Source organism: Montipora capricornis, chromosome 12 (genome assembly GCF_036669925.1).
Source record: "Montipora capricornis isolate CH-2021 chromosome 12, ASM3666992v2, whole genome shotgun sequence".
Classification (NCBI taxonomy): Eukaryota; Metazoa; Cnidaria; class Anthozoa; order Scleractinia; family Acroporidae; genus Montipora; species Montipora capricornis.
Window position 1 is genome coordinate 5,396,142 of NC_090894.1, and position 27,500 is coordinate 5,423,641.

General features: G+C 42.3%; 2 protein-coding genes across 3 annotated transcripts in view; both read left to right on the forward strand.

The window, feature by feature from the left end:
• The window catches only part of LOC138027023 (neutral alpha-glucosidase AB-like), a 33,437-nt gene extending 24,011 nt beyond the window's left edge, over positions 1–9,426 (forward strand). For both annotated transcript variants that reach the window (XM_068874513.1, XM_068874514.1), the window contains exons 18-27: positions 689–790; positions 1,016–1,074; positions 1,861–2,045; positions 3,234–3,298; positions 3,381–3,457; positions 4,107–4,181; positions 4,693–4,806; positions 5,506–5,615; positions 6,377–6,480; positions 9,134–9,426. In XM_068874513.1, coding sequence (XP_068730614.1) covers positions 689–790; positions 1,016–1,074; positions 1,861–2,045; positions 3,234–3,298; positions 3,381–3,457; positions 4,107–4,181; positions 4,693–4,806; positions 5,506–5,615; positions 6,377–6,480; positions 9,134–9,246 — 1,004 coding nt within the window. In that variant the 3' untranslated portion in view covers positions 9,247–9,426. The remainder of the gene's footprint in view (positions 1–688; positions 791–1,015; positions 1,075–1,860; positions 2,046–3,233; positions 3,299–3,380; positions 3,458–4,106; positions 4,182–4,692; positions 4,807–5,505; positions 5,616–6,376; positions 6,481–9,133) is intronic.
• A 1,147-nt stretch (positions 9,427–10,573) lies between these two features.
• LOC138026036 (acid phosphatase type 7-like) overlaps positions 10,574–27,500 on the forward strand; it is a 29,543-nt gene continuing 12,616 nt past the window's right edge. The window contains exons 1-8 of the mRNA XM_068873212.1: positions 10,574–10,754; positions 14,733–14,933; positions 16,221–16,403; positions 22,606–22,631; positions 23,404–23,501; positions 24,555–24,617; positions 25,928–26,042; positions 27,130–27,243. Of these exons, the coding sequence (XP_068729313.1) occupies positions 10,661–10,754; positions 14,733–14,933; positions 16,221–16,403; positions 22,606–22,631; positions 23,404–23,501; positions 24,555–24,617; positions 25,928–26,042; positions 27,130–27,243 (894 nt within the window). The 5' untranslated portion in view covers positions 10,574–10,660. The remainder of the gene's footprint in view (positions 10,755–14,732; positions 14,934–16,220; positions 16,404–22,605; positions 22,632–23,403; positions 23,502–24,554; positions 24,618–25,927; positions 26,043–27,129; positions 27,244–27,500) is intronic.

The following is a 27,500-nucleotide window of genomic DNA, read 5'->3' on the forward strand; positions in this document are numbered from 1 at the left end:
TATAGATTCGTGTATTTGTCGAGGAGAAACTCGTCCGGGTAAGAGTAGTCCTCAGAAGGACTGCTGTTGGTGACATTAGGGACCTTTAGATCAGAGAACGAGGACGACTACGAGAACGAGTTTTCCGACTGAGCATGCGCATAAGGTTTGTAGGCCGACATTTTTCGAAGTGTGCATACTCCGATCTAAAGGTCCCTGATGACTGACGTTTTGACAACCTGACCGGAAGTCATCCTCGGAGTCATGTGATATGTGATGTGTCAGTGAATCGTATAAGAAGGAAAAGGGGCAAGGAAAAAATTGAGTCTCGGTCTCCTTCTTCGGTTCGCTGTGGGACAGCGTCGACCGTGGCTGGTTATCTCGCATTAAGTGTTTGTCACCTCAAAAGACAATTCGCGTGCATTAATTCTTTGCCATTGTCCCAATTATTTTTGTTTGCTCCGATTTCTTTTTCAAATGACAATTTAGAGCCGATCTCAAATACTTTTGTCATGTGATCTATGACAGGTAAGTGGATGATTTTATTACCCGGCTGACATCACAAACCACCCGGCTACCGTTTAGGAAATATGTTCGAGTCAATATTCAAGAGGATTATTAAGCGGAATGAAAGGCACTTAAACCCCTGCCGGCAGGAATATGCAAACTCTGCCCTGTCGCCGATTTCAGTGATTTTATTTTGTTTCAGGTCCTATTTGGACGGGTGATAATATTGCGAACTGGGACCATCTCAAGGCCTCCCTTCCCATGGTCCTTACACTGAACCTCGTTGGGTTGCCGTTCTCGGGCGGTAAGTTAACGTTCATTTCTGCCTCCTCTTCGAAGCGAGTCCCATGTTTTACTTAGGCTCAATCGCCTCCGTTGCCGTTACTTGGAACGTCACGCAATGCATTCTTCTGACCGATAACGGAGGGAACATTGCGGGACGAATGAGAATGTTGACTTGGTTTCCTCAATCAGATCTTGCATATGTGTTTTGTCTTTGAAAGAAACTTCTTTTCTCGCGACTTTTTAGCCGACGTTGGTGGTTTCTTCAATAATCCTGACCCGGAGTTGTTGGTGAGGTGGTATCAGGTAAGTTTCTTTTCATTTGAAGAGTTTCTTTCCGAGTTTCGGAGAAAACGTGCAGGATACCCCTGCTTGTCCAGGTAGCTCAGTTTAGTTGAAAAAAATGTGATAAAGACTCGGAGCGAATCCTCATCTGTGGTCTTTACTGCCAGGGTAATTGGTTGTCATTATTATTGATATGAACAGTTTTACTATAAATGCCGACACATAAGTCTCATTTCCACCCACTCAGGCTGAAGTGAACTTAAATGTGGTCTGCGTGAAGATAAAAACAAATGTGGCAGGTTTTTAAAAAAAAAACATACCATTGTTGATATCAGGAAACCGGTTAGCTCTGGTTGCACGTTAGAAGTTCTCAGTTTTCTCAGGAAGGAAGTACAATGCGATGCTTGCGAACTTGGGTGTTTTAAACTGGTGGAAGTGCGACGAATGTGATCCGGAGAGAGACTCGGTCAAGTGCCGGGAAGTGGAGATTTCGGTAAGGGAAGAGAAGGGTCGGCTCAGTCCATTTTCCCCTCGTGCCACTTTTTTCTTGAAATGCGACAAAAAGACTCGGTCGAATGAATGATGGCGATTGAAGATTTCAGTGAAACGAGAAAAAGGTCGGCTTTTGCCCTTCTTCGATCCTCGTCCACACTCCACTATTCCCGAGCCTACCAGGCATTGCAGTCATCGGAGAAAGGCTTCGAGAAAATTGAGACTGCAACCAGTCAGTGAAAACTCGGCAAAAGACGGCTTAATTTATTATTTCAAAGGATTATTTTATCCACCCTGTCTTTGTGAATTTGTCAGGCTGCAGCTTTTATGCCATTTTACCGCGCACATGCACATTTGGACACGAAACGACGCGAGCCTTGGCTCTATGATGAGAATTACAAGAAGATCATAAGAGATGCCATTCGAATGAGATATGCCTTTCTACCATATTGGTATACCCTCTTCTATCACGCCTCCGTTACAGGGACACCAATCGTAAGGTGAGAATCGCCATTGTAGATTGATTGTTTTGCACTAATATTTCAGGGGATAGCAACAATTTAGGCAGTTGTCTCTCAAAGACACCAGGGACGCGTTTCTCGAAAGTCCCGAAACTTTACGGGCCATTTTCGGGTGTCACAATTCCCTTTGTATCTCAAGAACGGAGAGGATTTAAGTCGTCAAACTTCACAGTTATTTTTCTTTTTGTTACCTTGAAATCGTGTTAAAAGATCGGCTTTCCAGAACAAGCGGTTGGTAGTTTCACAAATGGCTTTTTGGACCCGAAAAGTTTTCGGGACTTTTGAGAAACGGGCCCCTGAAAAGTTCAGGTGGTATCAACGGGATTCGAACCCATGACCCATGCGATGCGGTGCAATTCTCTGCCAACTGAGCCACGTGTATGAAGCCACTCAGTTGGCAGCAGGTCAATTTTTTGGGATCATGTGTTTCCCTGAAAGGACTCGATAAATGAAACGAATTTATCTATTTCAAGTGCAGGTTATAGACGAAAGGGAGAAGTAATCAGGTGTCTTTAAGAGGCAATTGCTTAATTGTCCAGTCAAATGCGAGGATCACTTCGTCCTTTTGTCTTTAACCCACACTTCAAATTTATACATTTATTTCACCTGTGTTTGGATCAAAAAGGCAGCCTAGGGATTCAAATTCAAATTCAAATCTTTATTTTAACACGGTAAAAATTCATCAGGTTTTATGGGACAATATAAAATACAACTACCTAACAATATTTAATAAGAATAAGTGCGTATCCAAAAAGTCTTCTCATTAAAAATACTACTACGACCTGTTTTCCATGAATGTCGTGTAGCTAACTTAATTAACTAAAATGAAGGTTTAACAATTGCATAAAACGATTTAGAGATTTCACTTGCCTAAGATTGCAGAGCAGACTGTTCCAGCGTTGAATAGCAAAGGCGATTGGCTCTGAGTCTATGTTCGTTGGCTTTCTTGGTACCCTTGTGCTAAGAGAGGATTTTCTCCCGGCGAAAGTTGTACTTTCGTGTACTTTGAAAAACCAACCATTTTGTAAACTAATTGTGAAAACCTTTAAAAACAAAAGAGATTGTTTCTTTCTCTACCCTTCTGCTTTGCTTCCAAGGCGATTGTCGAACGCACTTCAATAATGCGAGATTACCATTAGTTATGTTAATATTTCAATTGTTCTTCAGGCCCTTGTGGGTTGAGTATCCAGAGGAGAAAAGTACTTTTTCGATGGAAGACGAGTTTCTTCTTGGTATGTTTCTAATCCTTGACTCCCATAACGTACGTCAAAGAAAGGTGACTTTGAAGTGCTTTTGTTTTGAATCTGTTTTTAGGGAAGGATCTTCTTGTGAAACCAGTGACTAATCAAGGACAAAACTCTATTGATGTTTATCTGCCAGGAATTGGCGAGGTAAGATCACAGTAATAGTATTTTGTATAATATAATAGAGATTTTCTACAGTGTGAAAAGAGGTCCTAATTTACGAGGGTAGCACTTGACAGTGGACTAGAGGTACTGATACGCTTGTGTCCCTCTCTTACCTCCCTTCCCCCGTCAATGCTCCGTTTTATGGGTATTCAAACCTTACAGCTACACGGATCAGGGAAAAGTCGATACGACGTCGATGGAATGAGACGGGGATCGAACTGGTGCCTTCCAGCTCAGAAGGCTGCGCACTAAACGACTGAGCTATTCTATGGAGTGCCCTGTAGCCGCTTCCTAGAGGAGGGAAGTTTACAATCGTTTGCATGACACACCCCCCCCCCCTCCCTCCCTTCCCCTCCCTGCCCCCTCCCTGCCCCCAAACAAATTGGCCTTGAATGTGACGAAAGATTTTGAACCAGTTAGTAAGTGTAGCAATGCAAGAGATAGTAAAATCTAGTTGGACAAAAAAGCACGTTTGAGTTTCCGTTAATCCGAATCTTAATCGTTGTTGAAAATGTACCTGGAAAGGAAAAGGCACTACTTTAATTATTAATGAATTTGGGTGTTTCGTGGAAAATGCCTGATTCTGTCTTGCGGTGTCAAACCATGATCGCGATCTAATTTTAAATTTCAGTATTGGTACGATTTGGTGGACTTCAAGATTTACCGAGGAGAAAACACGATTTACGTCAACACGCCTCTGGAGAGGGTGAGACAACCATTATCAACTCTGTGTTTCTATATTTTGTAGCAATGCAAGTTTGCAAAAATGTTGAGATACCTTGTGCAAAAAATGCGTTTACCGACTTCATAGGTATGGCCAAGACGAAATTTAGTGCGGAAAAATTAATAGCCTCACCCCTCTCCCTTCTCGATTCTATGGTGTTCGTCTAAGAATTTTAGGTATCAACGTTGCAAAAGGGGTGGGGGGGGGGGGGGGGGGGAGAAGGGCGTTGGGAACAGTTTTCTTTTGTCATTTTAAGATGTCTCAACTGCTGTTGCAACTGGTTGTAGCCTTTGATGGGTGAGGGAATCCATGTTTGCAGGCATGTTCTGATTGGCAAGCGACGAATAATCGGCTGTACCACTATCTTGGATGCTTGGATGATGAGACCGAGAGAAATGTCTTTACATGTGACTTGGATACTGCGGTTTAGTTTGCTTTCATCCTTGATAAAGTTTATTTATCAAATTTTCTTTTCGTTCTGTTTGTTTTTCAGATTCCGTTGTTTCAGCGTGGTGGCAGCATCATTGCAACTAGGCAACGAATCCGTCGCTGCAGTGCCCTTATGCACAAGGATCCCTACACGCTGACTATGGCTTTGAGCTCTAATGTTAGTATTGGATAAGTAAACTAGTGCATGGCAGCTCGCTTTGTGGCTATCGCTTGTCTTTAATCCTAAAATGAAGGATTGCATTCAGAGCAGAAACACTTCGTTCCTAGAAATAACGGAAATACTAAGTTCACCACACTAGTAGGTTGACGATCAGATATATGTTTGATGCTACTGTGGTTGGAAGAAATTTTAATTTAGCTTAAAAAGTTACAGTGCAAAGACACAAGGTTTCGACGCTCCATCAGGGGCGATCCAAGGCTACCGCAAGAGCCCTTTCTATATTCTCACTGATTTGCCGAAAAGGAATGAGCTCATTATAACAATTATTAGCGCCCTTTTACTTTAACAAGATGAAAATGAATTTTAGTTTAGGGTTATTAACTTAATTGTGTTGGAAAAACATAGGTTGGCTCCAACTGTTTCCTTTCCAATGAAAGCTTCCTTTCCATTTGGCCACTTACGTGGGCTTATTCTTCGACTTTCCAAGGATGGAAACACTGATTAGCCAACACTTGGCTTTCCCTCTGCCCTTATTCTTTCTAATACGCAATAGTGTCCTTTACGGGGACATAACTGTTAAAATGTATACCCTATTTCCCCTCCCCGGGCCCGCTTTTTTATCTTGCAAATACCTGACGTATGATTTGTAACTTCTCTATCGCTGGTTTGACCTTTTTCGCTTCACTTTATTTGTAGGCCGAAGCCGAGGGCGACCTTTATGTTGATGATGGCCACACATTGGATTACAAGAAGGGCGCGTACATCTATATGAAGTATACATTCCAGGGTGGGCGATTGATTGCAAAGTAAGACACCTCATTGGACCTTGAACAAGCGGGTTTCGACTTGTATTTATGACTGCGACACTATAAATTTGACAGGAGCAGAGATGGCGCAGTGGTGAGAACACTCGCCTCCCACTAATGTCGGTGTCAAATGTGGATTGAGTTTGTTCGTTCTCACCCTGCTAGCAGGGCCTTTATTTTGCGTGCTCGATTTTGGCGTTCTCCAGAAAGATTCTGCAGGAATCGAGTAAGAACTTTATTAAGCATGCGCTTCATGTTGCCAGGATACCGTTTCGAACCCAGGCCTAAGTGCTTGGCTTCAAGCAGATCTCACCGCCTGAATTTTCATGGTAAAGCGGGCTCAATTATCGGTTTTATCCCTAAAGGGACGCTCGCACTGGATAAACCAGTTTGACGAGAGAAACAAAGATTGACTAGTCCTGAAGTTCGTGCTGCGGAGGCTTCAAAGAGTTGACGCGATTCAGGTAGAGCCTCCTTTTCTCCTCCTCAGTAAGAAAAAGACAAAAGGAGGCTTTGCTCACAGGGTGGTTGGTTCTCTACTCTGCTCAGAGACGTTTTTCTCCGGTTACTCCGGCTTTCCCCTCTCCTCAAAAAGCAACGGCTGTGATTTTATATTTGATTTGTGCACGACCCCACAAGCTTGTCAGTTTGAAACATGATCGTATGAAAAAGGTTTATTATTTCTTCTCATAAACCGTTGTTGTTTGTTTGTTTATTTATTTATTTATATATTTATTTATTTATTTGTGGTATTTTTGTAGGAAAGCGAATCCTAACGCGAACTACAAGACTGAAGCATGGATTGAACGCATAGTTATTCTTGGAATAAGCAACAGCCCCAAAGGAATCTTCCTGACTGCTGGTGGTAAGTAGATACTGTGACGAGATCGAGAACTCCACCAGAGGAAATAAGCTCGTTACATCGTTGTGATTCTTGTCTTATTCCAACTCGACGTGGCACTTGTTGACAGTGCACCAGCTGTGCATTATTCTGGTATAGACGGAGTTGGTGATGTCATTCTAGTAACGCCGGCTGTTCCTGTTTCCCTATGCATTTCTAGTCGTCGTTTAGCAGAGGACGTCGGGGAAATTGGACCCTTCTCCAAAATGGCGGCTGAAAATTCAAATAAGTTAAAATTAAAAACTGATCCCAGAAATAGAAAGAGCGCCTTTACTTTAATTAGTAACCCTGCAAAGTTTCAGCGTATCAGGTGTAATATCAGCTGAGAAAATGTATGTTGAAAAACGAAAAATTTACAGACGTTTGTATGGGTATACGCCATACCCCCAGTCATACAAACGTCTGTAAATTTGTCAAATGTCAACTTACATTTCCTCGTCTGATATAACACCTAGCTCGCTGAAACTTCGCAGTATTACTAACGTAAAAGTGCTCTTTCTATTTCTGGTATCAGTTTTTCATTCAGTTCAATTTTAACTCATTCAAATCCGTTGCCGCCATTTTGAAGAATTATCATGATGTAGAACGGAGGCAGAGTTTGATACTACTCTCGTTACAAGTATTTTGAATGTAGCTATGAGACCAATGTTTCCACACTCGTGTCTCGTTATCCAGGGCTCGAAATTAACTTTTTTGCTCAGGTGCCAGCTGGCGACTAATGGTAATGGTAATGAATTTATATAGCGCATTTTCTATTATCATATTCAAATGCGCTTAACAAGCAAGGGATCTATGGGTGAGATCGGACATCAGCATGATAGGCGCCGCTGGCAGCCGCTATCAGTCCATTAGCGATCTCACCCAGCACATGAATGAATGAAATGAGCCCTGATCACAACACCGGGAGCTCCATGCCCTACTCTTTACGAATACTGTGTGGGTTCTTTTACGTCCCACTGGGTTGTGAACATTGAAGGGTTGTGAGACGGGGCCTACGGTTTATAGTCCTTATCCGAGAAGACTTGAAAGTCTTAAACATTTGCGGATGTTGTTACAAAGGCAGCACATTTTCCTCAGTTGTTTTTTAAAACCCTGAGTGTTGGTCCGGCCGTAGTCGAACTAACGACTTCCCGCATGGCAGCCCGATGCTCAACCAACTGAGCCACCGGTGCGCGGTGGAAAAAATTGGTCACCAGATCATAAATTTTGGTCGGCAACTTATGGCTTACGTGAGCACAGAACTTTAAATGTTACTTTGCATGCAAGGAATTCGAAAGTCAATTATTAATTAGCAAAAAAAGCCACTGTTGTTTGTGATGGTGTTCTTTAAGGTTATTTGAAATGTAGCGAAGCACAGTGCGTGTTTTCCATAGCAAAGCAAACATGGGTCCTTTATCCTTGCTTTTCACGATATTCACGATTGCCGTGACGTGCGGAAATACAAATATATTTGCGCAGATTGAACTGTCGGATTGTGACTTATCTACCGGACAATGTTATACGGGTGCAAGGGTGGCCCAGTTGTCAGAGCAATCCCCTCCCACCAATGTGGCCCGGGTTCGATTCCCAGACTCAGGGTGAACCACAGCTTATGTAAGACGCACTTCCAGAGCCATGGTTATTGCCGTCGCTGGCTGATTTCTTTTGTGATTTCACTCTTGTCGATGTCGTTCATTGGTCAAGGCAAAGCAACCGTTTTCTAGTCCCGGGTAGCTAATGGCATAATGCGGCAATTGTTGATTTATTTATGTTGCTCAATAGGGTAGCCCTAGCACCGCCACGGCTCTCTTCAAACATTAATTTAGAGAGGTTAAGCACGCGGCGTTTTAAAGCCACGGACGGCAACCGGAAGTGAGCTGCTTTCCTTTTTCATTTGTCTTGACACTACCAAATTTATACTGCTAGGTGTCTTGTCAATATTAGGGGCCATTAGTTTTAAAATCTGGGAGAGACTACTATCCTGGCGTGCTAAATGTTCACTTCCGGTGTCCGTCCGCGGCTCAAAAACGTCATGTGCTACAATAGGCTACAATAGGGCCGTTTATACGACAAAAATAATCCTCGGCTCACAGCCGCGAATTACATAACATGCGAACGGGGCCATTTTATGCGAGTGCAGCTGACGTAAGTCGCGAAATGCTCGTATACGTATAAATGGTTCGTGGCCAACTGGTCCAAACTTTTTCTTTGCGTGGTTCATTGCTCGTGCTCGCCATTTTTCTCAGTCGAATGGACGGGAGCAGAAAGAAAGTCTGGGCTAAAATGACAAAACAGGCGCATGCGCAGGAGCCCGCGGACAGCCCTTGAGTACATATACACGAAAAAAACTTTCACGTCCAAAGTAAGGAGCGGCCAAGATGAGCACATCCCAAAACCCCTGGGCCAGGATAAGCCGCGACTTGAGCTAACTGCGGATGGAGTAAGCCGCGAACTTCCATTTTGTACTATTGAAACGAGGTGTTGGCGCCTTATGTAAGGCGGGGTTTATTGTCTGTTGTATAAACTGCCCTAATGTTCAACTGTGAGTCGTCAGGTTAAGTTTCAATAACTGGGTCCAAAAACACTTTGTAGCATTTGTATGAACGAGCGCCAACCGTTCAATTTACATTTCCTTCAGGTGACGAGAGCAGACACCTCGAATTCAGACACGACGCCAGCACAAACACTATGACCATCAAGAAACCAGCGGTCAACATCGCTCAGGAATGGACCATTTCAATGCACGCTTAGGCTTGTTTTTGTTATAAAATTCACTTTTTTTAGAACATTAAAATCACGCTTTGGGATAAAGGGTCTTTTCACTATTATGAAGAAACGAGACGAGAGGAAGTCGTCTACAATGCTCTGTTGGCTTCGGCAAATTTTGTAACAACTGGTTTGAGCACAGAGGAATAAATAGATTTCTATGAACTCAGTTGTATAAGTGATATTTAAGGCAGTGCGTTTGATCAGAAAATCCAGATTTAGGTCACTTGGTCAATTGAGGCGGAGCTAGACACAAATATCCGGATATTTTTTAAAACACTTAGATTTTGAGATATTTCGAAAATCTCGAGATATTTAGGAAAAAAATGTGATATTTAGGACTGTTTAGGAAAAATGGAGAAAGAGAGCAATTTTTAAAGTTAAAAGCCACTCACAGACACAAATTCAGACAATTTAACACATCCCCCATATGGGGTAAATCCAAGGACGTGTTGTATGCCTTACAAGGACACAGTTAAATTTCCTGTATTGCCTTATACTGGGTTAGGTTATTGCTGAAAAAATCGGGAATTTGCGGAAACATATTTAGGCGATTTCACGTGATATTTGTGTCTGCCTAGGCGATCTTATCTAGGATTCCGTAACATTGAGAATTTGTTCTCTTCCTTGGGTGGGAATTAAGTTCGTCACAAGGTTATCCCCATCAACGGATTGCTGATACCTATTCATACCACTGCCATAGTAACAGCGTGACAATTTCACTCTCCTGAGACAAATCAGTGAAACTTGCGTGACGATTCATTCTGCGGAAATATGGGTAACCTTCCCAGACAACTTCCCTGACACGGATCTTAATATCCGCTCTTAAATAAGTTCCTTTGATTCCGGAGATTTTACGATTTACATTCAGATTTCCCAATAGAGCCTAGCCTGATTCTGCCGGAGACTCTGATTTTTCCGGCTACGTGGCTTACATCGCCCTGAGTCTTTTAATTTTAGTCGAACACGAAATCCGAAAACCTGTTTTGCTTCATATTCTCTGAATTGATCGGTTCCCCAGAAAAAACTATTGTACTTTAAGCACCGCACACTTGAAAACTATATAATCTTGTGTTACCTCTTCGTTTTCGTTGACAAAATTTGCATGGCCTTGTCACTTGACCTTAAATAACTGGTCGGGGTACAAAATATATCAATGAAATGGAAAGAGCGGGATGAAGTTGGTAAGAATGTCAATAACCGTCTATTTTGCACGCGACGTTTTTTTGGTAATTGACAAGGTCACGTGGCATGGTGAACAGTCATGCAAAGGGCCTCTTGCACCTCTTGTCGGGTAGGGAAGGGGGAGGGCGAGGGCATGTTGTGCTGAATAAACATCAGACCTTTCTCACGTGATGAGTTCCGAGTTGGAGAGGAACCCGGAAATTAAAAGGCGATCATGGGTCAAACAACTTGCTTTGCATTGCTGCTTCTAGTAACTTTTTCTCAAGGAAATTCTCCTCAGCCTGAACAGATTCATCTCTCAAGCACAGGTAGGGAATTGTCTGGACGATAGCTCGTCGCTTGATCCGATCGATAGGTGAGCGTCGGTTTTCTGATATAATGTTGCTCTTCTCTGCAGCCAGTATATCACGCTGATGGTTTTAACAGACGTTAATTTTTTTGCTTTTTCTGTTTAAGTCTAGACTAAATACGGCTTTAGAAAGGCACTGAAATGCAAATTTATCGATTGTCGCTGATTTGGAGTCCAAGAAATAAAATCGAACACAAATATAATACCATGTTTGTTTTCTGCGTGACAGCTGAATTCAGTGAAGTGTGACAGGGAACACTGTCGGCGGTTCAAGCACTCGCGCATAAATATTATTTTCTCTGCGTTATACCAGACATATTATCAAGATTAATATGCCATTTCAAAGCTAAAAGAAAGTGCATTTATTTCCAAGAAACGATTTTGAAGTCGAAAGACGACAAGCAGCGAAAAAATTCACTCGTGTTTGACGGTTTTATAATTCGTGCAACAAATAAACAACCAGTGCATCCAGTTCCTAGATAAGTGTGTTATCAACAAACGATGACGTGGTGGTCTCTAACATTTAATCATAAGCGACTGGCTAGAAATGAAATACGAAGATGGACTTCGATCCTTGGTAATAGTGAAACAGCTTGCGCTTCGATCACACCATACGTCGAATTTCTCATGAATTCACGTCGTAATGACCCTTCCCCTCATTGTAGATGCTGTATTGGTATTTTGACTGCTCTTCTTTTGCTTTCTTGAGGAGAGTGAATCACTATTTGTTCGCTTCCAGCTCGATGGCCGCCACGACTCGACATGGTAACACACGATCAGATCCCCAAAGAACAACAGCGAAAATATAGTGAATTTGTTTCTGAACGCCACAGGATATTTGGTTCATGAAAGTGACCACGGATGGCTTTGATAAGACATTCACTCCCCACACACTCCTTTGAAAAAGTTGGCAAACTTGGAGGCTGTCAGGCGTAGACAATGGAAAATTTGTAATCGATTTCGGATCGTCTCAAGAGTGGCAGGCGCATTCATGCATTCGTTAAATGGTCGTTTAGGCGGCAGGTGCATTCATGCATTCCTTAAATGGCCGTTAAGAATGCTCTTATTCGGCTGCCAATGAAAGATGTTCAATATAATGTATTACACTGCATTTGTAACCACTCTTTTGGCTTGATAATTCGCTATATTACCTCCCTGATGCAGTATCTTACTTACTCCACGATCTTACCATAGGATACCTTTGATTAGCTTTTAGAAGTGCTCATGAATTCTGAATTCTTTCGGCCGATGCAACCTTGTTCCCAGGGTGTCTCTTCTCTGCCTCCTTCGTCAACGACAACAAGAGGAAGGGAACAGAGACCCTAGGAAAGAGGTTGCCGCCAATGTTCAATCTGTTCGTTTGCGACCAATTGTCTTTTTTCTTCAGGACTTTCACCCGCAATATATGAATGGTTTTCACGGTACGATTTGTCGTCCCGATGGCGTCGGAGCGCAAATCTTGCGTGTATTTTGACAGCCGATGAACGACCGATTCATGGGAATGAAAGTCGGTCCGATTCAAAAAATATGTTGCACTGCAACAGATTTTTTGAAGTCGGGCCAACACTCAGAGAGAAACCACGAAGTCAATCAAAGGGTAAGCGAGTGGGTAATGCGCACAAATACTGAAAAAATTAAAGCGTTCAAAATAGCGGATACTAAAAGGACAACGGGGAGATCTTTGGAGGAAAAATTACACGTTTTACACACGGTGCGACTTACCGGCCCGACAAAACCGGCCGACCAAATCGTACCTTGTAAACCAGCCTTTAGCCGATATGTTAACTTGCTGACCATAACAACGTGGGCTCTTTTAGCAAGCAGCCTGCAAAGTTCACGTTGCATTTCCAGCAAATAATTTTCAAAACTTTTCCGGGGGAGCATACCCACGGACCCCCAATAATTTTTTGGCGTCTCCGGCACAAGAAACTCAAGACACTCGCGCCTTTGGCGCGATCTCCAGCAAACATCTCACTCTTCGGAAACTTCAAGACCTGAGAGCTCTGAATTCGTCACGTGCACAAATAGCCCTGGACTATTCGAGACCCATCGTGGGCATATTAAGTTTTCGTGGTTTAGAGTTTATTTTAGCACCGGTTCATAGGCAAGAGTCAGCTTTAACTGTTTGCTTGATGTTGGACTTGGAGTTTATGTAAGTCTTACTACAGCAAAACAGAGAAAACAAGATTTTCACACCTGTGGATTAGACACTTGATCACGTGCCTTCTTCCTCCTGGTGTGTTTGACCCATTACAGCCTTCACTGACATATTTTGAAAATATTATGTAAAATCAAGTTACACCCGTGTCAACGTGAATGATGGATTAACTCGCCAAAATGTTGGGTTTTAGTTGAGAAAGCACGAGAGACCTGTGACGTGACCGTCTCTTCAGAAATCTTGAGGCCCCAGTTGTTCAAAGGGTGGATTACGCTATCCACTGGATAAATCATTATCCAGTAGATAACTCTATTGGTTTTACTAGTGTTTATCCACTGGAGAGTGATTTATCCACAGGATAGCGTTATCCACCTTTTGAACAACCGAGGGCAGGTGTCTTAAAGTTTGGAAATCTTAGGGCATCTTCAGATATCAGTGTTGCCCCAGGAAAAATCCTGGCCCTCTCAGAATAGAAGCGTAATATTTATGACTTGAAAAACGTTGGTATAGTAGGTGAATGGTCTGATGTTTTTGATGCCTTCATCATGGAAGTACATATACCTTTTAATTTATAAATTTCAAAGGAAATATTTAATGAAACACTAAGTGAAACAAGAATTGAAAAACTGGCAATCAGTTCAGTGTTGGTTTTTAGGGGATCTGAAGCCAGCACATAGGCTTGCCTGCAAAATTAAAATGTGAGGACTGTAACCACTTGATAATTCCACTTTCCAAACATGTTTATGCACCTTGCCTCTCAAGACAGTTCATGCGTGTATACTTTGTAAGTTTAAAACTTTAAATCTTTCAGAGTCAGTGTTTTAAATAACGCAACAACAACAACAACAGCAACAAAATAACTTTTGGACAAAAATTCCAACTGGTAGGAGGCATACTAGTTAGGTATAATGTAAGCACAACAGATGAGAGTTGACCATTCATTATTAATTTAATTTAAACCCTTTGACTCCCAAACCGGCCTGAACCGGCCAGACTTAGTATTTTACTCTGTCTAACACCAGGCGATTTTACTTGTCAATGGGAAACCCCTGGGAGTCAATGGGGTAGATTAATTAAGGGAATTAACCGTTGAAAAATCCATCAAATATTTTAAATTATTGTGTAAATCGTGGCTTTTATATACCCCTTAATTTGATTAACGTGACAATTGAGACTCGAAGCTCTAATTTACGACAGTTTATAATTTGGAGGACTACCTTCATTGTGCAACATGGCAGGGGATTCGAATGATCTTATAAGCTTATTAAAATGAATGGTTGGATTCACAACTGCATGCTCCTATGATGCAAAGAATGTCAAACCACAAACCACAGCATCAGTTCATCTGAACCTTGTCTCAAACAAGTGCTGAGTGAGTTGAGGCCTACCTGAGTATACATTTAATGTATCACCATTGTCTAAGAATTAGATTCAAAATTCCAACTACATATTTGCAGATGTCATCACAAAGACAGCGCTTTCTCGTTAGTTATTTAAATCCAATGACCTCCATGCAACACAGTCCTGTGTTTAACCAAGTAAACCAACCATCTGACCAGCTAGTAGTCAGAGGAATGGATTGTAAGAGATTTGAATCCAGGATCTCTACAGTTCTCATTGTCCCATATTGCCTTACCCACTTAGCTATGCGTCTTCCATTTAAATATCAGAGATAACCAATGCGAGTGTATTCCCAATGAAGGCGCGTTAGAAAATACCTGTAATATTGTCTTGACAGTCAATGATTATTGTATTTACAGTTCTGTTTGATATCACTAGGAGACCCTTCAGAGATGATTGTGACCTGGGTGACATTATCATTCACCAATGATTCCATTGTGGAGTACAACAAATTTGGTTTTCCTCTGACAATGCGAGCCTCTGGCAACATCACCAGATTTGTTGACGGTGGTTCAGAGCATAGAGTATTATACATGCACAGAGTAAAGTTGACAGGACTGACACCAGATGAAGTGTATGGTGTGTATTAGTATATCCTAAAAAAGTCATTTTCTTGATAAAATTTAAGCTGGGTTAAACTGTTAAATTACTAAAGTGAAAAACGTTCTCTAGTTAAAAAGATTAAAAAACGTAAGCTTTCGGCTATCAGTCTTTAGTAAATTTTCAGCTCCGACTATTGCATTTCTAGCTTTTTGATTGGCTAAAAAACTCCGACTATGAGCCAATAGTCGAAGTTTTGGTGCGCCAAGATGCTCTTTCCGGACGCTTTGTAAAATTGTGGAAATACAAATCGGCGGCAAAACCCGGTTTGAGAATTTACTAAAACAATTATCCCATTCGCCCTTGTTGGATATGAAGTGATAAAATAACCAACGAGCGAGCTCATGGAATAATTGTTCTATAGCCTTTAACGTTAAAGGCTCTAGACTGATAGCCGAAAGCTTCAGGTTTGTAATTAATTTTAACCAGAGAACGTTTTTCACTTTAATATGTGTTATCCTGGTTACAGCTCTATTTTTACTTGTTAAATTATTGCTACTGCGATCAGAAATCAGTTTGACTGCTTAATTTCAGCACTATACTTTACAGAGAATTTTCCAAATTGCAGTGTAAAAATATTGAACTGCAATAATACTAATTTTAAGTCAGCTGTGACATGAGATTATTTTTGATAAAGATGAAACAGATAAAGAAAAGAATATCATTCGTTTTGTTCATGATAGTCTTATTCCAATAGAAATCACTTGCATGTGTTATTCAAGTAGGATAATACATTCTCTTATTTAGCTAAGTTTTTGATGGCTGGATGGTCCAAAAGAAAATAGCATTGTGCACATTGTAAGTATTGGTCAAGAATACAGTGTGGACGTGTGTACACACAATTCGTGATGTAGTGTGTAGCAGTGACCTTTATAAACACTTCCAAGCGATGGGTAAGCAAACTATATGCCTATCATGTCACTGTGTCCTCCAGGCTCGATCATTTTGGAAAAAGAAGTAATTTTATCCTTTCTATGTTTTTTTCTAACAATAAATACGTAGTTGTTTTGTCGCCTGCATGAAGTTTTGGTTATATATAATAACTCACTGGTTTTAAGTCAATGCATGTACTTTAAAAATAACTAGAAAAGAAGGGAGTAGCTGCAACCTGAAATTGTAAAGTTAGTGGTATAGTTTATTTACTTATTACAGAGCTTGACCTTAATATCGCTCTACCACTTAGAGTCAATAGTCTGTAGAATTCGTAACTTCTTACATCATTCTTAACCCTTTGATTTACTACTGTTAAATGTTCTTTCATGACAGAATATCACTGTGGTGGGGTGGATGGTTGGAGTGCAGTATTTTCATTTAAAGCCCTCAAGTCTGGTGTGAATTGGGCTCCCAGGTTGGCTGTGTTTGGAGATCTAGGCAGTGTAAATGGCAAATCCCTTAGCTATCTACAGGAGGAAACTCAGCAGGGACACTTTGATGCAATTCTTCATGTTGGTGAGTTAATTTCTGTAGTAACATGACGTAACTAGATAGGCTGCTGACCGAGAGTGTGAGGTTAGGAACGTCGGACTGATCGGGAAAAAGCAATTAAAAGAGACTTGTTGTGTTCACGGATAATTCTGCTATTATCTATATGCCTTACCGGGTTTAACATGGTGTCAGGAGTGAGATCTTTCCACTAGTCTAAAGGGACAACGATCAGATCAGCAGGACAAAGCGGACTAAGCAAGCGTGTCGTACACGAACTAACAAGGTTGGGCTCAAACAAGATGGCGGAAAGCGTACCACATGTCAAACCACCAGAACCTCTGGAGATTTCGACAGGAAATCCTGCACATTCGTGGGGAAACTGGAAACAAAAATTTGAAATTTACTTTATGGCGACTGCAGCTTCCAAGAAACCCGATGAAATGAAGGTGGGGTTTCTCTTAAACCACATGATGATCCTGCGGGAGGAGAAGCGAAATTGCCGGCCGAAAATCCTGACAAGTACGCAACTGTGTCAGCAAAGTTTGAGGCGTACTTTCAGAAACGGGATCCACAACTTATGTTACGAGAGAAATCCTGGCTTCATCTTCGACGAGAGTCGGCACAAACCTTCAATTCGTGGGTTGTCACCGTAAAAGAAAGGGCCGCCGAATGTAAGTTTCCCGTCGATTTTTACGAGCAAGCTGTGAGAGACAAATCACTTTTTCTTGTAAGGAGAACAGTTATAAACTGAAACTTTATGACCAGGGAGCCGCCCTTTCACTTGAAAATACTGTGAAAATCCTATCTTTGAAAGAAGCTACGAAACGTGAGTTGCAAGAGTCAAAGACGCCAGAGATTGAGAGCGTCACACAGCGAGATAGCAAGCCAGACCCTCAGAGCATGAACAACCCACAGCAAGGTCCCAAGTCAGACTCCAGGAGGCGATCATTCCAGCCAAACAGCAGGCATTGTGGATACTGCAATCGTCAGCACCCCCTTGGACGAAGGAATTGCCCAGCCCCAGAGACCCGATGCAACAAGTGCCACAAACTGGGACATTTTTCTATAATTTGCAGAAGCCCGCCTGTTCGCATGGTCAACCACGTTCTTGACAATGAGGGCGACTCCTCTCCCACATTTTTTGGGAGGGTTACAACCACACCTACGTCAAACAAAGTTTGTCAAACTTCCCCTGCAGAACCAATTGCTCCCAAAAACATCAGACTCAGGGTGGCATATTAAGCAGGAGATAAATGACTAAGAGTTGACCTGGTGTGTTGACACAGGAGCACAAGTATCTGTGATGCCAGAATCTGCGTACTAGGAGTCATATGGAAAACTGTCAAAACCAGACAGAGAACTTGTGGGAGCAGGTGATGTCCCCCTGACGACCGTTGGATTTGCAATCATGAAGATAAAGCCATTGCAGAACGAGTATACATAGGTCAAGGGGCATCCAAGCTACTTCTGGGAATACCTGCTATTCGTGGCTTTGGTCTTATCCATCAAATCCCAGGAACCTACAGTATCAAAGCAGTCCAACATACGCCCCTGCCTGCAGGTAGCAATCCTGTGCCCTTTAGCGTAAAGGACGACTTAGGAGCAAGGAGCAAGGGTGGCACAGTCGGTTAGTGCGCGGCCTTGGTGCAAAAGGTCCTGAGTTCGATCTCCGGATCTGGCATCCTTGTTTCGACTTTTTTCCTTTCAGTGTAGCTTAAGTAGCTTTAAATACCCGTAAAACGGAGCACTGATGGAGAGGGGGGAGTAAAATGAGCGCACCGTCGACCTCAGGTTTGTCAGTTGAATTACTGTTACGAGTTATCGACGTTAAATATGGTCACTTTACTTTACTTTACAGTCTAAAAAAATACCCAATGCTTTTTCAGGGCCTTGGAAAACTGGAAGGTGAGCATACAATTCATCTCAAGGAAGGGACCACACCCTTTTGTCTGACTACCCCCAGGCGAGTACCATTTCCACTTATGAAAAAAGTGAAGGAGGAGATTGAACGCATGCTGCAACTTGATCGAACCCGTGGATGAGCCGACGAAATGGTGTTCGCCGATTGTGGTGATACCAAAAGCTTAACCAAGCAGTTCGCAGAGAAGTCTATCAAATGCCGACCGTTGAAGAAACTCTGGGAAGCCTTACAGAAGGTTCAGTATTCTCCAAGCTTGACCCTGAAACCCTGAAAGTTCCAAGTCGACTACCTTCATAACACCCTTTGGCCGATATATTGAAGGGTTTGCCTTTTGGCATATCATCGGCCCCGGGACATTTTGAGAAGAGGATGGATAAAGAAATTTCCGGAATAGAAGGGGTCAAGTGACGTATGGATAATATTTTAGTCGTGGGTAAAGATCAAGCCGAATATGATCGGCGACTCGAGCAAGTCCTTGACAGGCTAGCGGAGAGGAGACTCATCCTTAACCTTCAGAAATGTATATTCTCCCAGAGTAAGTTGCAATATTTGGGCCAGATTCTTGACAGTCAAGGTGTAAGAAAAGATCCATCAAAGGTCCAAGCCATCGTGGACATGCCAAAACCCCAAGACATTAGAGACCTGAGACGCTTCTTGGGATTGGTTAATCACCTTATGAAATTTTGCCCAAATTTGGCGGAGAAGACGAAGCCCTTACGGGACCAACTTAAAAGGGAGAATGCATGGGTCTAGGGCCCAATCCAACAAGAAGCGTTCAAGAGGCTAAAAGCTGACATGGCATCCGAGAAAATTCTCGCACTTTACGATCCGGAAAAGGAGACAACTGTCTCAGCAGATGCAAGCAGTTTTGGAGTAAGTGCGGTTCTTATGCAAAAACAACCATCTGGCGATTTGAGACCATTGGCGTATGCCAGCAGATCTATGACAGAGACTGAGTGCCGTTACACTCAGATAGAGAAGGATCGAGGCCTTAGCAGTCATATGGGCACTTGGACACTGGGCTGATTTTCTGATCGGAATGAAATTCAAGGTACAGACAGATCACAAGCCCTTAATCCCCTTGTTTTCCACCAAACAACTGATCGAGGAGCTTCCAGTGCGTATTCAACGCTTCAAAATGAGACTCATGCGGTTTGACTTTACCATCAAACATATTCCTGGTAAGCTCTTGTATACAGCTGATGCACTTTCCAGATCCCCGCGCGAGGATAAAGCCCACGAGACGAAACCATGGAATGACCTACATGATGAAGTAGAATGCTACGTAAATGCAGTCCTAGTGACCCTACCTGCGTCGGATCAGCGCCTGGATGAGATACATCGCGAGCTGAAGAAAGATGACACGCTTAAACTGGTGATGCACTATGTGCAGAACGGGTGGCCTGATAAGCGGAAAGTCTACGGGCCAATGACGTTATACTGGGCCGAAATGGGTTATATCTCTCTCCACAATGGGTTACTCCTGAGAGGACGACGACTTGTCATACCTCCAAAGTTAAGGCCAGATGTCTTGAGACGTCTACACGATGGACATCAAGGAGTAACTAAGACACCCGCTAATGCTGCCTACTGAGTCTAGTGGCCAGGGATCAACCAAGGTATCACGAAGGTTGTGCTAACTTGTGCGACATGTGAGAATTACCGCAAAGAACGCATCGAGCCAATGAAAGGAACTGAATTTCCTGATAGACCCTGGGCTAGAGTTGGCGTGGATTTCTTCCAGCACAAAGAAAAGAATTATCTCATCGCTGTAGATTATTTTTCAAGAGATGTGGAGATCTGCCAAGTGCCGAGGAATGTGAATGCCGCTCAGGCTATCTTGCAGTTAAAGAGGATCTTCAGCACACACGGAATCCCTGACATTCTGTTTACGGACAATGGTCCACAGTTCGACTCGCAAGAATTTACAGCCTTTGCTGATGACTGGCAATTCGAGCGCATCACTTCTTCTCCACGGTACCCACAAGCCAATGGGGAAGTGGAGAGGGCGGTTCCTAACTATGAAGATGATCTTAAAGAAGAATGACGACGAGTATTTGGCCCTCCTGACCTGCAGAGATACTCCATTGCACCATGGTTATTTGCCAGCGCAACTTAGCATGGGCCGTAGACTACGCACCAGAGTTCCCTGCCAACCGGAGGAACTGAAGCCCTTGACCCTGACTTGGATCACATCAGGAGAAAGGAAAAGGAGTATCGTGCTAAAATGAAACTCAACTATTACCATAGACACAGAGTAGTGGAAGGAGATGAGCTGTCACCTGGCGACCTGGATCCCAGACCTGAAAGTAACGGGGACCGTAGTCAGGCAACGCGAATCACCCAGATCTGTAGTTATACAGACTCCAAATGGGCAGGTGAGAAGAAATCAGAGAATGACACGAAGGGTCCTCGAGGACAGCCCTCCGGTCTTACAACAGCATTCGTGCCATGAGGCCTTTCAGCCAACTCCAACCAGCGCTTTGGTACCGGACCTTTCTTTAGCATCCAGGGCAAGCCACGAAGCATCCAGTGAATGAGCCCTCACAGGAAGGAGCGTGGTTGACTCGTTTGAGACCCCGGGTAGCTCTTAGAAAGCCTCAAAGTTACATTGAAATCTGTTAGCGCTTATTCCTTTAAGAGATTATTAACTATTAAAAGAAAAGGAGATGTAGTAACATGACGTTCCTAGATAGGCCGCTGACCGAGAGTGTGAGGTTAGGAACGCCGGACTGATCGGGAAAAAGCAATTAAAAGAGGCTTGTTGTGTTCACGGATAATTCTGCCATTATCTTTATGCCTTACCGGGTTTAGCAATTTCCTGCTAATGTGATGATCTGTTATATTTTTTTAGCAGCATTAATATACTGATACCCAAATAATAGTTTTTGTAGCATTGTTTTATGCACCATCAGCGCTCTCAAGTCTCACGCATTGAGCGTGAGTCTCACGCATTTCCAAGCAATCTCACGGTCTCACGCCGACACAAGCATTTCGCACGCATTGGCACTTTTCTCGAAGGTAGCTCTACCTTTTAAGCTTTCAGAAGTGCTCATGAATCCCGAATTCGCTCATTCACTGGCACTGAACTTCGGCCAATGTTCAATCTGTTCGTGTGCGACCAATTTTCTTATTTCTTCAGGACTTTCACCCGTTAATATATGAATTATAGGCCGATATGTTAGCTCGGGCTGACCATAATAACATGGGCTCTCTTAGCAAGCAGCATTAAAGAAACAAAATGGCGGACTCGACGGTGCATTTCCAACGATCCGAGAATTAAAACTTTTCCGGGGGGGCATGCCCCCGCACCCCCCTAGAATTGTTTGGCGCTTCCGGCACAAGAAACACAGGACACTTGCGCCTTTGGCGCAATCTCCAGCAAGCATCTCACTCTTTGGAAACTTTAAGGCTTGAGAGCTCTGCAACATGTTTATTTTTTGCCATGCAGTCTATCAACTTCACTCCCAGGGTCTCTTTTCTCTGCTTCCATTGTCGTTGAGAACAATGACTCATGACTGGGTTGCAGACACTGCCGACTACTTGCAGGGTGGTTCAATGTCAGCGAGACAAAAACGTTGCCGACCAGATTAGGGCATTTTCTGGGCACTTGACCTCTAATTACAACAGACTTCATTTCACCTTTCCTTGATGTCTATCATGATTATGTCAGTTATAAGCAATCCAAAGCATGCCATTCAAATCCATTATTTGCCTGATCTATGATTGTCATGAAGGGGGTAGTTTCTAAAGAAACTGTGGTTGCTGCGTTGGTGGGGAAGTAGTATACAAAAATTTAGTTTTATCAACGGAGTTGATAATGTAAATTGGCCACCGTACAATCTCTCTACAGAAAATCTCTGTACGGTGGATAAAACCAAATTTTTGTATGGATAAAACCAAATTTTTGTATGATTGTCATGCTTTCGCATGCATTATGTATTTGTACTTATTTGGTGTCAGTTAATTTAATTTTATGTTCATTGACTATGAACAAACTGACCCACTAATTACAAGTCTTAAAGGCCCGCGTTGCACCCTACAGGCATTGCATGCCGTGGAGCAATTTTCATATATGAAAATCCTGTCAAAGCTGAGATTCATCCAATCAGATCGCTAAGATAAGCAAGGAGAATTTCCATAACAAAAACAAACGGTTGAAAAAGACTGTCATTTGAAGGTGGGCCTTAAATGTACGTTATTATTATACGTCATGTTACAGCTAGGCACAGCATAATTTTTCAGTAGTCAGTGTATGTACTGTAGTGAAGAACGGTGAGAGAGAGTCTATTTTTCAATTTTCAGGTGACTTTGCATACAACATGGACACCGTAAGTTTTCCTTAAAAAAACCATTTCTTTGCTATTCTTGGCCTTTTCTATCACTTTTTCTATCCCATGATAACATTTATCATAATACTATTATCACAAAAATTTATTTACTATTATTATTGGTTTTAGTTCCTTCCTCCCATTTTTTTGTGTTACAGTGACAGTGATATAAGTCTTATTATTCTCAAACTGATCATCAATATAAAGTTGATCATTTTGCCAACATTCCTAAACTAAATCGTTGAAGACTTGCATGAACAACTTAATATTTGATTTATTTCTGAAAGACGAAGACACGCTATAAAAGGCGTGGTGTCTTAGGCACATGCAAATGATTTATCAATCAACCGTGGAGGCAACCTGGCTCTGTGATAATTTGTGCTCTTTTTTAAATCCCCAGTCCCCAGTTGGGTTTTTGCTAAAGACCGAAGACCAAATGCTAAAAGTGGGAAGAACCAAAAACTGCAGTAGTTACTAAAACCGAACTATTCTGCACAAAAACCGATCTTAAAAAGGCCAAAACGGCAGAACTGAAAAATTCCAACGAACCCTCATTTATGACGTGGCACTAGAGTCTCATCACACATGACACAACATTCTTAAACTTTGGTGAACATTACACAAGACACTGTTTATTTTAAAACGTTTAAGGAGCTAAGCGGTTATTAAAGAGAGCTTAAACGCTTGCATATAGGCCTAAAAATAGTGAAGGGCAATTTGGCAGGGTATCAGGATGTCCCCGTCCTTCTAATGTTCCTCTTTTTTAACACAGAGTGATGCACGGGTGGGTGATGATTTTATGAATCAGATTCAACCAGTTGCTGCATATGTACCATACATGACGTGTCCAGGAAACCATGAACAAGCCTAGTAAGCGCACGCGTTTCCAGGTGATCTGATGACGTAATTTGGAGGACTGGGAAGAAAACTTTTAACGCCGTATCCCACAACTGCGCGCAGCCTTTGGTGTTGTTTCAAAACTCCCTGCAGTATTTCCATCGCCAAAACTCAACAGATCATTACGTGTCTACCACAATTCCTGTTACTGAATGAACATTAAAGTAGAAACGACGAGATCTAACCTTGCCTCTGCCATGTTGAATTATAAAATAAGGCCGCGCGCGGTTGTGGGATGCGGCGCTCAAGTTTTTCTCCCCAATCCTCCGAATTAGGTCACCAGATCACCTGGTTAATACAATGGTGCGGGTTTCTCAAAGCATGTTCAGCGCTAACCAGCGTTAAATACCATGGAAACCAATAGATTTTGATATCTCTTAACCAACGGTTAGCCTGGCGTATAAAATGTGGAAAGTTGTCGTACGTTGCAGGTTTGAAAACGGTTATAGTCACTATTTTAACCCACTGACTAATAGAGGTGAGACATTAAGCACTTAATGACTGGCCCCAAAGGAAACAGTTAGTTTTGTTTCCCAAGAATCTCAATGTTTCCCCGAGGCGCAGCCGAGGGAAACATTGAGATTCGAGGGAAACAGTTTTATTGTTAGATGTCATGTGACCTCGAAGTAACCAATGAAAGCACGCAAGTTAATATTGTTAAACTCGTTGACTCCTGATTGACCCTCATTGACGAATAAAATCGTCTGGTGTTAGCCAGAGTAAACTCTATTTTGTAATATAGCTGAATTTTTTTCTCTCAAAAGCGCGTGCTTTCAGTGGTTACTTCGAGGTCACATGATATCTAACAATAAAACTGTTTCCAGCCAAAAGTTTCTGAGCGGGCAACATTGCAAAATCTATGACGTCAGAGGGTAACTGCACTGTTACCCGCGAATGTTGCCTAATCTCAATGTTTCCCTCGGCTGTGCCTCGGGGAAACAATCACATTCTCTGGAAACCAAAATTAACTGTTTTCCTCGGGACCAGTCATTAAGTGTTTATTATTTACTATGCGTTCATTTTCAGCAATTTTTCAAACTACAGAAACCGATTTACAATGCCAGGAAACACGGAGGGTATCTTCTACAGGTAGTGTGTGTGTGTGTGTGTGTTTTTTTTTTTGCCTGAGTACCTGTGCAGGTTTACTGCTGTTTTAAAAGCATAGTATAAAAATGTGCTTTTGCCAACTTTCCTGTGTCAGAATTGTCATGGCAATAAGAAGGCATCCTTAGTACTGACCAGGCCTGGCCAGTTGCAGCCAAACATGCTGCACCTCTGCGTGTGTCACGCCTTCCCCATACTTTGAACTAGAGTGTTTCTTAACAACCTAGACAGTGCCACAATCCCCTTCGAGTACCGGTAAATCAGACACATTAGTCAAGTGACCCGGTTTGAGTGGCCGATCAATGCTTTTGACAAAATGATATCTATGGTATCGTCAAAGATGAATTATTATGGATTAATTTTTCTTAAGTAATAAAGGGGCTATGAAACGGCAGTGCAGCTCATTTTGTGTAGTTTTACCAATTAGTCTACCCTACTCAATTTGCAACTTAACACTAGAAATAGTTTTCACAACATCTGCCCCCGCCGTACGATAGCATGTTTCCAATTGTTTCCAATTTGCGTCTGACAAATCGTCGCCCCGTTTCTGATTTGTGACCGGACAAAATCAATTTCTGAGCCAGGCAACTCGATTTGAATCAGATCTGCTGCAGTGTTTAATTTTTCAATCACTAACCCGAACAGTGCTTTGGTTCTCCTTGCGAGTTCCTACTTCGTGACTCCTAAAACACCTCGGTCGCGAGAACAATAACGATACCATTTGCGCGCCCGTTTAAGCAATACCGATACAACTTTGCGCTCCCGGTTGAGCAAATCGAGATTGATTTACTCTACAACAGCTACCAACTTATACATTTTACCCTTTTTACGCGGGGACTTCTAGGTTGCCTCCTCGGCTTTTGGCCCAGACCAAAACCCTGCGGGTGGAATTAAACCAGAGATTCCTTTTAAACACTTCAACTCAAAGCTTCGTGACACAAAAACAAAAAACAGAGATAAACTTTGAAAAATTGTTAGGCAATAATTGCAATCCATTGTAATCTTCTTCAGTTTCACTCATAACTGATTCCTTTTGAATTTGCTGCTTTATTCAAACTTTCCTTTAGTGTTTTGAGCAGTTATTTTTATGCGTTTCTCTTTATTTCGCTGGATTATCTATTTAATGACACAGCCCCTTTAAATGAAGTAAAATAAACGGGTCCTTTCCTTCCGAATAGTGACAATTTAAGATATAAATTAATCTGTCTAACGCCACATGATAATTCTCGTTTTTCTCGGTTCTTGCTTTTTTTCAAATCAGTTATTTTTTACCATGCCTTTTTGTCCGTGTATAGCTGGAACATAGGGCCAGCCCACATCATCAGCATTTCGACGGAAGTGTACTTTTTCTTTGAGTATGGAAAAGAACAAGTTGCTCATCAGTATGAATGGTTGGAAAAAGATCTTCAGGTTAGAAAAACAGGCACGCACAAAAATTGGCATGGCACACCAAATAGCGGCACGGTGTACTCTGTATCCCTGTAAATTCTGGCATGGGTTCCTAATATGCATTCTGCTTGTTCTGTTTACACACAAAAAATTTATCATGCCCTGCCCGAGAAACATAGGTACGGTGCCGTGCCATATTTTTGTGCTAGGGTAAAGCCGGCTTGAAAGAGAATTGGGATTTTTGGTTTTGCGGTTTTTGGCCTACTCTTTAGCTCGGTTTTTGGTTTTAAGCGACGGTTTTAGTATCTGTTGGGACTTGCGCTTTTTGACTATTTTTAGCATTTGGTTTTCATTTTTCGTCAAAAATACAAGCGGTTTTTGGGATTTGGTATCCGATTTGGTTTTCGCAGTTTTCAGTTTGGTGTACGGTTGAGGTTCGGCAATTATGTGTGTTAGCCGCGTGTACATTCCACAACGTTTCTCCCATAGCCTCTTGACGCTGAGTTATTACCAATGAATTAAATCGATTACGGATTTGGATAATTGCTTTTGATGGTTGTGCCTACGTTTGTCGGTTTTGGACTAAACGTAACGCTGTTTTTCGGTTTTGAGCGATTTTTTGTTTGGCGGGTTGCTAAAGACCCTAATACCCCCTTTTTATATGCCAATGTGTGAAAGTTTGTATCAGGAAAATAGAATTAATATAACAGCCGTCACATGAAGGTTATGCTTTTGGACTCGCTTTGAAACTAATATCTGACAGGTTCTTGGCTTCGGACCCTTTGTTGGTTTTTGAGGAGAGGTAAAAATCGGATAGCATACGCATAGGCTAAAAGAAGGGGGACCCGGAAAAAAAACCCTCAGAGCAGAGTAGAGAACCAACAAACTCAACCAAGGGGGGGAGGGGCCGATAATTATACCCACTGCACCCACCATGCTCTAACTCAGTCATTTTAACTTTCAGTCTGTGGAGAATAGAGCACCCGGCAAGATCTTGACACCAAACAATCGATCTGCGCAATGAAAGTCACTTGGCTTGCGGTGTTACCACTAAACTGATTGCTACAGTACTTGCATGGCTAAGACTGTAATTTCAATAATTTTATAGGAAGCGGCATCTCCAGAAAATAGGAAGTTGCGACCTTGGATCATAACGATGGGTCACCGACCGATGTACTGTTCTAATGCCGACGGGGATGACTGCACCAAGTACGAGAGTGTGGTAGGTATCCTTTTGCCTATCACCAGGAACTCATGTATTTGTGAAGTGGCGTTTTATAAAGTGAGTTTCAATCGAGTGTCGTAAAACCAAAACCAAAGTAATTACGTTGGCCAATCAAAAAGGACGGAGACAATCCAGTAAACCAATCAAAACTCGAAGTAATTTCACGTAACCGACACAAAGCGCGAGAAAATGTGCACGCGCGTAGCCACGATTGGTTTTGGTTTCACTTCTAATTGGTTGACAAAATGGCGAGA